General features: G+C 47.0%; 1 protein-coding gene across 1 annotated transcript; it reads left to right on the top strand.

The window, feature by feature from the left end:
- The first annotated feature begins 931 nt into the window (after window positions 1-931).
- Window positions 932-5,401, top strand: LOC147727782 (uncharacterized). The gene is made up of 4 exons (XM_086963178.1): window positions 932-1,124; window positions 2,379-2,474; window positions 2,865-3,002; window positions 4,965-5,401. The coding sequence occupies exons 1-4, from the start codon at window positions 932-934 to the stop codon at window positions 5,399-5,401; spliced, it is 864 nt and encodes a 287-aa protein (XP_086819304.1).
- Window positions 5,402-10,868: the final 5,467 nt, after the last annotated feature.

Below are 10,868 nucleotides of genomic sequence, written 5' to 3'. Positions count from 1 at the left end.
TGGGCAGCAACTTTGTGGCTCTCCTTTGCAGACAAAGGCAAATATAAGCTCCAGACAGTTAGTGAACAGGATGCTGACAACTACTATGTCCTGAAGAGTAAGCACGGGTGGATTTTGCGGATTGGCAATCCGCGAACTTGCGTATTTACGGATTGGCAATCCGCAAAATCCGCGAACTCCCGCGAATTTGCGGATCTTTTTTTTTTTTTGTTCGCAAGGGTTTCTGCCAGTTTGCGAGGTTTGTGTACCAGTTCGCAATTGCGAACTTACTTGTCGGCTCGCAACGGCCGCGACTATGTTGTTTCTACATCTGGTTCATCATCACAGGTTTGCGAAGTTACCCTAGCGGTCGTTCATGGGTGCGGCCATCTTGTTTGCGTGACATAATTCCGTTTCCGGCCGCAATGTGTAATCTCGCAAAGTGTGCGGCTTGCTAGTACAATTTCGCGTGTGCTCGCGAGGAAAATCTTGCGCGAACTTACCCACGCGGTCGTGAACGGGCGCGGTCATCTTGTTTCTCATTCATTCATATGGTTCTGGGCATGCTTTCTGAATCTGTATCCTCTCTGAATCTCTGCCATCCTTTGCTTGTTTGAAGTTTTTTTTGATCTATTTTACTTATTATCTATCCCTCTATTTTTCTAGCTCTATATTTTTGTGTTTTCTGCTACTTTTTGTTAATTTTAAACTACTTTTTTAAACTCTTTTCTTTTCTTCTTCCCTATTCTATTTCTTCTTTATTATTTAGCTTCCTTTCTGCCCAGACCATGGTGAAGGGAGTCGGGAAGCAGCCCGCGAAAGGGAAGGGTCCCGCAACCCGCTCCCGTGCGGGTGTTTGAGGGGGGAGAATGTCGCGCCCCGGGAGATCTTCAGCGTGGATGAGGTGGCCGCACTAGTTTTTTATGTTCAGCGCCGCCTCCCCAGGACCATCATGGCAGGTGGCAAGGTCGCTAGCGGATACGGGCTCCGAGAGCGCCGGAAGCGGTGGGAGAAGGTGTGCCGGTCCATGTACCAACAATCTCGGGTCCGGCGCACCTACAACCAAGTCACCCACCGTTGGACAGATCTCCTGGACAGGGAACGCGATCTGCTGGACCTGCTCGGCCTTGAGATCCCAGGGCTTGGTGAGTATTAGTAGCTATTTTTTTACTACTCTGTTTTCTCCTGCTCTGTGTGTTATTATCTTGCAAATTTTTGTTTTTTACCAAGAGCAATAATGCTGCCGATTACATTGTAGGTAGATTATATTTCAAAATCTTCTGTGCATTTCAGGTGCACTGCTCTCCTTCTCAGTTGCGCTGCTACTATGCTTATTTGTTTTCGATTTTGTGTTCATTTCATTGGCCTGTGAAATTATGCCTGAGTGTAGTTTAAAGAACTGTGTAATGCTAGACACTAAGGGTCAGATATTTAATTACCGGTGCATCCCTGCAAAGTAGCAGGGATGCGCCAGTAATTGTGCGCCACGCCACCACCACCCATGGTGCACCCTATTTACAATGCGGCGCACCATGTGCCGAAAACGTCACCAAAGCGTTACGCTTCTGTGCCATAAAGGCGGCGCATTGCTGGAGTTGCGTCGCAACGATGGTGCAGCTCCAGCAATGCTCTGGGGTGCTCTATCTCCCCAATGCTGCATCAAGCCGTATGTCTGCTTCAAGCTGGCGCAGGGTTTGAGTCACGCATCATTGTCCTCAAAGTGACCGATTAAAATCTTGTAGATGTCACTCAGCCACTTTTAGGATACGTTCCTGCGCAGGAACGCCCTTCCCTTGCGCCGGAACGCCCCCTGATGGCGCAGGGCTTTACAACGTGATGCATCTCCCATATGCGTCACGTTGTTAATATACGCCGCACCATGCGCCTCTTTTGTCCTGCCGCTGCTTCACAAAAGTCACGCAAGAATGGAGCAAAAGAGCCGCAAGGGGCTTCTAAATCAGCCCCTACAGACTCCAGTTTAGTCCTTCTTTTGTACACATGGCAATAAGAAGAAATAGTGGTGGAGGATTGAGAGTTTGAGTATTTTAATGACTGGTTAATGTAGTAGGAAACTATTTAGTGTTGTCGCTGATCTGCAATCACGATGGACTTTGTCTGTCACTTTGCGTGCTACGGACTGCTGCCTGCCAGTCCTATGCGAACCTTTTTAGTAGTTTGTTTAGTGAGTTACATAAGAACTTTCAAAGTCGACAGTCCGCAAATCAAGCAATACTAATAACGTAGTAGACCACATGGGATCGGTCAATATATCCCGTGGAATAGTTGTCTATTTGCTATTTCGCCAAAATATTTTGTTATTGTTCTTTTGAAATGTTTGATTTGGTTGACAACAATCATCCATGTTTTCGTGTCTTTCTTTCTTTCATGTTGTACATCAGCTCCCCCCAGGGGCAAGAGGACAGAGGAGGAGGTGGTTGCTGCTGCTGCTGTAGAAGGGCAGGATCGGCCAGGCGAGGGCTCCTTTGCTGGCCCCAGTAAGTTTTCATTTTAATATAGAGTACCTATTTTTTCCTAGCGTTCCTCATTCGATTTTTTCTAAACCGTCTTTGTTCTTCTTGTAGACTGTATCTAAATTCTTATCCTGCCTCGACTATGACTCCCTGTGGTATTACTAGATTATTCTTATTAGTCTGTCTATGTAGCTAACTAAGATTGCACATTTGGCAATTCCATTGGACTCCCATTCTAGTCAGCAATAGCTCTATGCACTGAGCCTTCCCTGGAAAAAGGAATATTTTTACTTTAGATTAGACAGTCACAAATTATTACATTGTTTTCTGTCTTTTTTACATTTCTTTATTCCTAGACCAAATATTATATAGTAGTGAGTGGTATATTCTAACAATCTTAAATGTACTTTGTAGGTGGAACATCTGGTGGCGGGGCCAGCGCGGAGGTGGTGGTAGTGGATGAGGAGGACACTTCTGGGGAGGATGCGGTGCAAGTGCCGGAGGACACCAGCAATGTGCCTGTGAGGGTTCACATGGTGGTGGCGGGCAGAGGTAAGCTATATATTCCTTACTTATTGAGATTGAAGACGGCAGAGTGTGCTTTCTGCACGGGTGTATTATAAATCAACCAGGTAGTAGCCTCCTCTAAACTTACTTCGACTTAGCTGTGAAGTTTTTGGCGAGAAGAATCCCAATCAGATATGAGATGAACTTGATGGATGGGATGAACGAAAAGCGAAAGAAGGGTGTAAGTAAGTGTGGAAGGACGAGAAATTTAATGATGACTGGCAAAGAAGAATGATATGTGTTTGCTTGGTCCCCGAGGTGGCTGGGAAGGAAAGAATATGGTATGGTGCATGGCTGAGTGAATGATGAAGCAAGGATGGGTGGAAGGAGAACAGCCTTGGTGGGTGAAACAGAAACTGTATGTGTGCATATACTTTGAATGGATGGATGCCTGGATCATGGTACTATCTGACTCTTAGATAGCATATGTGTATCTAGAGAGAGTAGATGGTCACTGGATGAACAAAGTGTTACTTTGAAGATCATGTAACACCGCACCCGCACGTCCGTTCCAGTGTAGGAAAGGCAAGGAAAAGAACTTAGAATTTTGTCCAAATACTACCATGAATAGTAGCAGTAGTTTGTATTGCAACTGCAAGCACAGCATATATCCGGTTATTATGGTGGACACTCCCTACCTCTCTTAATAAATTTAATTTGGTAGTAAGTCATTCATGTGTGGGTGTATCACTGTTCACTCAATAAAAAGCAAAGCACCTAAAGTCATCCCATATGTAATCAAATACATCCCATGTGAAGTGATAGATAATCAGATTATTTAGTTTCTTCTTTTTCCTTCTCTAGTACTCATTTGCACTGTAGGGTGAAAGTTAAATTAATTAAGCAGTAGCCCTTTTAACAGAGTATTCTCAGTGCAACCTGTAATAGAAAAATATGAGCTTCACCACCTGCATGTACTGTACCGGTACAGTAACGCAAGTCTGTGTCACTCATCATGGTGTGAGTCTGTTTTTCTCGGGTGCAAGTTCACTGCGCTGGCATTATGCCGGCTTGCAGAAGATAACGTACCAATTTTACTAAACCAGAGAGAAGAAGAAGAATAAGACTGGTGTACTGTCATAGTCGACTGTAATGGAAGTCCATAGTGCTCGTAGAATTTGTTCCTTAAACTCCCACTAATGTTAGAGCAAGGATGAAGAAGTGGGAGGTTAGATAGATACTGGCCTCAATAGTTATGTACTGTGCTTTCAAGTTGCTAGTTGTACTGTGACACAACTTTCTGCTCAATCATTTTGTGTTAATCTTAAGAGCATTGGTTACAGACTATGGGGGTCATTAGGATCGCGGACGGACTTGCGTCCGTCCGCGACCCCAGAGCAGGAGGGAACCTCCGCATGGCATGCGGAGTTCCCTCCTGTGCAATTTGGATGTGACCGCAAGGGTTTGCGGTCAAATCCTCTATTTTTAACATTGTGGCGGGTGGAGCTTAAAGCTGCACCCGCCGCAATGTTAAAAATGCACGCATTGCATTTGCATGCAGTAAGAGGCAGGCACCGCGCGGTGCCTGCTGCTTTCTGCATGCAAATGCAGGGGGGTACCATAGGTACCCCCCATGTGCACCCCCCACCCCCCCTTCACCGGGGGGGCCCGCAACGGGCCCCCGCAGTGAAGTTCCGTATGCTTTTCCACGGCAGAAAACCCGCCGCGGAAAAGCATACTTTACAGGCCATCCTAATATGGTGGACGGTGTCTGACAGACACCATCACCATATTAGAGCTTTTCCGCCGCGGTTGTAAGCCAGCCGCGGCAGAAAAGCTGCAGACGGAAACCAGGACCCACCAGCCATCCTAATGTGGCGGTGGGTCTTTGGTCAGTCCGCTGCGGTTTTTTTGCATCCTCTGGGCCGGCGGTGCCTTCCGCCGGCCCCGAGGATGCGGAAAATCCGCAATCCTAATGACCTCCTATGTCTTTCTTTCTTTATATAGTTGCTCCTTCCAAATCCAACAAACCATCAAGGAAGGAGCAGGCTCGAATGGCCCGGCAACGGAGGCTGGATGCCACTGTCGCCGAATATCGGCGGCTGCTGGCCCTGGAGGAGGAGGAGGACACGCAGTCTACTAGTACATCTACTGCGACAGCTGCATCCTCCTCCGGGCCCACACGGGCAGCCAGCCAGCACAGTGTTCCAGCGGTACGGAGCCGGGCTACCAAAGCCAACCGCCAGCGCCGAGCAGCAAAGACATCAGCTGCCCCCCACAGGAGTTGCAAGGCACGCCAGCGCCGCTTATCCTTCAGAGTGTCCTACTTGGAGCAGGAGGTCTTAACTTATAAGAACTCGGTGGAGGGCCTCCGCTTCGACCATGCCACCCTCCGCAAGGAGTATGATGCCCTGGCCGCTACAGTGAACAGCATCCTGCCGTAGTGTCCCTTGCCCCTTTTTTAGAGACTTTTGGGGGGTGGGATTTGGGAGTTGGGTTCTTTTTGGGACTTTTGAAGGACAATCGTTGGGGTTAGGGAGGGTCTTGCAGGAGATTATTTTGTTAGGGCTATACAAATATACTTTTTGAAACTTTATCTGAGCATACCTGTTTTTTTACTGCTTTTGAGTCTGGTGGGTGGGGGTTTAACAGTAAGTTTGTTTTCCTGAAACTTAAGTCTGTGTCATTTTCTTTCTTTAAGTGTAAATGGATAAATGTTTTCAACACTAAGTGTCTCTCACAAAGTAAGTGATCCCCCCTTTCCCACCATGGATTTTCTTCAAATCACTTGCAACCAAAATTACACATTCCCACGAGTGCTCTAAGACCCCAGAACTCAGTTGCAAAAATCAAGAACACCCCAGGAAAAAAAGCAATCCTGCTGCTAGGGCTAACCCTAATGAACCCTAAGTTACAAAAAGTGCCAAAAGGCTTTCCCGCATGGATGTTGTCCGAACCAGTTTTATCCGGTATTAGACCTTCCCAGCAATGGCCCCAGAGCTGTCAACCCAGGCGAAAACAAGTAGAAGACCCCCAAACAGCCAAAAAGCAAAAGTACAAAAATGTGGACATAGTCACTTTTCTGAAAATTTCCAAAATCACAGTGCGCGCTCTGCAGCTAGGCCCTAACTCCCCTCTGCCTCCATGGATTTCCTTCAAACCTCTTGATATCAACAGTATTCATACCCAGCAGTGCTCCCAGACCCCAAAACCCACCCACAAACATCAGGAAGCCCCCCAAACAGGCCCCCGAAAACACTACATTGAGTGAAAAGTCAGAAAATGCAAAACCTTTTTTCTCATGGATGTTGTCCGAACCAGTTTTATCCGGTATTAGACCTTCCCAGCAATGGCCCCAGAGCCGTCAACCCAGGCGAAAACAAGTAGAAGACCCCCAAAGAGCCAAAAAGCTAAAGTACAAAAATGTGGACATAGTCACTTTTCTGAAAATTTCACAAATCACCCAGTGCGCGCTCTGCAGCTAGGCCTTAACTCCCCTCTGCCTCCATGGATTTCCTTCAAACCTCTTGCTATCAACAGAATTCATACCCAGCAGTGCTCCCAGACGCCGAAACCCACCCACAAACACCAGGAAGCCCCCCAAACAGGCCCCCGAAAACGCTACATTGAGTGAAAAGTCAGAAAATGCAAAAACTTTTTCCTCATGGATGTTGTCCGAACCAGTTTTATCCGGTATTAGACCTTCCCAGCAATGGCCCCAGAGCCGTCAACCCAGGCGAAAACAAGTAGAAGACCCCCAAACAGCCAAAAAGCAAAAGTACAAAAATGTGGACATAGTCACTTTTCTGAAAATTTCCAAAATCACACAGTGCACGCTCTGCAGCTAGGCCCTAACTCCCCTCTGCCTCCATGGATTTCCTTCAAACCTCTTGCTATCAACAGTATTCATACCCAGCAGTGCTCCCAGACCCCGAAACCCACCCACAAACACCAGGAAGCCCCCCAAACAGGCCCCCGAAAACGCTACATTGAGTGAAAAGTCAGAAAATGCAAAAACTTTTTCCTCATGGATGTTGTCCGAACCAGTTTTATCCGGTATTAGACCTTCCCAGCAATGGCCCCAGAGCCGTCAACCCAGGCGAAAACAAGTAGAAGACCCCCAAACAGCCAAAAAGCAAAAGTACAAAAATGTGGACAGTCACTTTTCTGAAAATTTCCAAAATCACACAGTGCGCGCTCTGCAGCTAGGCCCTAACTCCCCTCTGCCTCCATGGATTTCCTTCAAACCTCTTGCTATCAACAGTATTCATACCCAGCAGTGCTCCCAGACCCTGAATCCCACCCACAAACACCAGGAAGCCCCCCAAACAGGTCCCCGAACCGCTACATTGAGTGAAAAGTTCGAAAATGAAAAAACTTTTTCCTCATGGATGTTGTCCAAACCAGTTTTATCCTGTATTAGACCTTCCCAGCAATGGCCCCAGAGCCGTCAACCCAGGCGAAAACAAGTAGAAGACCCCCAAACAGCAAAAAAGAAAAAGTACAAAAATGTGGACATAGTCACTTTTCTGAAAATTTCCAAAATCACTCAGTGCGCGCTCTGCAGCTAGGCCCTAACTCCCCTCTGCCTCCATGGATTTCCTTCAAACCTCTTGCTATCAACAGTTTTCATACCCAGCAGTGCTCCCAGACCCCGAAACCCACCCACAAACACCAGGAAGCCCCCCAAACAGGCCCCCGAAAACGCTACATTAAGTGAAAAGTCAGAAAATGCAAAAACTTTTTCCTCATGGATGTTGTCCGAACCAGTTTTATCCGGTATTAGACCTTCCCAGCAATGGCCCCAGAGCTGTCAACCCAGGCGAAAACAAGTAGAAGACCCCCAAACAGCCAAAAAGCAAATGTACAAAAATGTGGACAGTCACTTTTCTGAAAATTTCCAAAATCACACAGTGCGCGCTCTGCAGCTAGGCCCTAACTCCCCTCTGCCTCCATGGATTTCCTTCAAACCTCTTGCTATCAACAGTATTCATACCCAGCAGTACTCCCAGACCCTGAAACCCACCCACAAACACCAGGAAGCCCCCCAAACAGGCTCCCGAAAACGCTACATTGAGTGAAAAGTCAGAAAATGCAAAAACTTTTTCCTCATGGATGTTGTCCGAACCAGTTTTATCCGGTATTAGACCTTCCCAGCAATGGCCCCAGAGCCGTCAACCCAGGCGAAAACAAGTAGAAGACCCATAAACAGCCAAAAAGCAAAAGTACAAAAATGTGGACATAGTCACTTTTCTGAAAATTTCCAAAATCACACAGTGCGCGCTCTGCGGCTAGGCCCTAACTCCCCTCTGCCTCCATGGATTTCCTTCAAACCTCTTGATATCAACAGTATTCATACCCAGCAGTGCTCCCAGACCCCGAAGCCCACCCACAAACACCAGGAAGCCCCCCCAAACAGGCCCCTGAAAACGCTACATTGAGTGAAAAGTCAGAAAATGCAAAAACTTTTTCCTCATGGATGTTGTCCGAACCAGTTTTATCCGGTATTAGACCTTCCCAGCAATGGCCCCAGAGCCGTCAACCCAGGCGAAAACAAGTAGAAGACCCCCAAACAGCCAAAAAGCAAAAGTACAAAAATGTGGACATAGTCACTTTTCTGAAAATTTCCAAAATCACACAGTGCGCGCTCTGCAGCTAGGCCCTAACTCCCCTCTGCCTCCATGGATTTCCTTCAAACCTCTTGATATCAACAGTATTCATACCCAGCAGTGCTCCCAGACCCCGAAACCCACCCACAAACACCAGGAAGCCCCCCAAACAGGCCCCCGGAAACGCTACATTGAGTGAAAAGTCAGAAAATGCAAAAATGTTTTCCTCATGGATGTTGTCCGAACCAGTTTTATCCGGTATTAGACCTTCCCAGCAATGGCCCCAGAGCCATCAACTCAGGCGAAAACAAGTAGAAGACCCCCAAACAGCCAAAAAGCAAAAGTACAAAAATGTGGACATAGTCACTTTTCTGAAAATTTCCAAAATCACACAGTGCGCGCTCTGCAGCTAGGCCCTAACTCCCCTCTGCCTCCATGGATTTCCTTCAAACCTCTTGCTATCAACAGTATTCATACCCAGCAGTGCTCCCAGACCCCGAATCCCACCCACAAACACCAGGAAGCCCCCCAAACAGGTCCCCGAACCGCTACATTGAGTGAAAAGTTCGAAAATGAAAAAACTTTTTCCTCATGGATGTTGTCCGAACCAGTTTTATCCTGTATTAGACCTTCCCAGCAATGGCCCCAGAGCCGTCAACCCAGGCGAAAACAAGTAGAAGACCCCCAAACAGCAAAAAAGAAAAAGTACAAAAATGTGGACATAGTCACTTTTCTGCAAATTTCCAAAATCACTCAGTGCGCGCTCTGCAGCTAGGCCCTAACTCCCCTCTGCCTCCATGGATTTCCTTCAAACCTCTTGCTATCAACAGTTTTCATACCCAGCAGTGCTCCCAGACCCCGAAACCCACCCACAAACACCAGGAAGCCCCCCAAACAGGCCCCCGAAAACGCTACATTAAGTAAAAAGTCAGAAAATGCGAAAACTTTTTCCTCATGGATGTTTTCCGAACCAGTTTTATCCGGTATTAGACCTTCCCAGCAATGGCCCCAGAGCCGTCAACCCAGGCGAAAACAAGTAGAAGACCCCCAAACAGCCAAAAAGCAAAAGTACAAAAATGTGGACATAGTCACTTTTCTGAAAATTTCCAAAATCACACAGTGCGCGCTATGCAGCTAGGCCATAACTCCCCTCTGCCTCCATGGATTTCCTTCAAACCTCTTGCTATCAACAGTATTCATACCCAGCAGTGCTCCCAGACCCCGAAACCCACCCACAAACACCAGGAAGCCCCCCAAACAGGCCCCCGAAAATGCTACATTGAGTGAAAAAGCAAAAGTACAGGTGATTAAAGTTTTAATTATATTAACTGTGCAAAACAAAGAAAGACAGAAACACAGGAATAAAAGTGAATAAGTGCGAAAAAGAAAATTTCTGAATCATTGCCTCATTTTCAGGGCTCGGTGTCAGGGAATAAGAGTTCGTCCTCATACTCTGCAAATTCAGACAGGAGTAGGTCAGTGTCACCTAACAGAGAAGAAATTCCCTCATCTAAGTTGCTGTCCTCCTCGTCTTCTTCCGGCGTGTATTCTGGTACTTTGTAATCTGGTGGTATGAGGTGCTCATTCATCTTGATCATTGTTAACCTCTCCACATTTTTTGGCGAGAGGCGGGTCCGTTTGCAAGTTACAATGCCACCAGCAGCACTGAAAACACGTTCAGAAGACACACTTGCAAGTGGGCAAGACAAGTAATGTATAGCCAGGTTGGTGATCTCTGGCCACAATTCTTTTTTCCCATGCCAATACGCCAATGGGTCAGCTTTAACATAGACCTCTGTTGAGTCATTCAGATAGTCCTGCACCATCGACTCAAGGTTCTCCACGGTTCCTCCACTTTGCCTACTTTTTGCTCGGACCTTTTGAGAACCAAACCCAATCTCAGCTAGCCAATCCTCTTCATCACTCGATATTTCTGTTGTGTCTGGTGCAGATGATCCGGTTGCCGGTGTCTTTAACGGCTGAGAGGTCACTTCTGCCACAGCCACAGGTGCAGAAGTGGAGTCTTTTGACTGGGGATGGCCTGCTGATGCTGATGTACTGCCTCTACCTTGAATTTTCTGCCGTTCTCTTTCAAACCTCATGGCTGACAAGGCTAGCCAATGTTTGTACTTTGTAACATCTTCATCACCAAAAGGAAATAATGCACTGCCTGCCAGCGCCTTTTGTAGCGTGGATGCAGAATAGTAGCACAAATGTAATGCTGTTCTGAGTGGATATTTTGAAAACGTTCATCGCCAAGTAGGCGCTCTAATAATTTCTCTGCCAAAACAAAAGCTTCTTG

The sequence above is a fragment of the Lissotriton vulgaris genome, chromosome 3_1 (genome assembly GCF_964263255.1).
Source record: "Lissotriton vulgaris chromosome 3_1, aLisVul1.2, whole genome shotgun sequence".
NCBI lineage: Eukaryota > Metazoa > Chordata > Amphibia > Caudata > Salamandridae > Lissotriton > Lissotriton vulgaris.
This window is presented reverse-complemented; position numbering and strand designations above follow the sequence as displayed.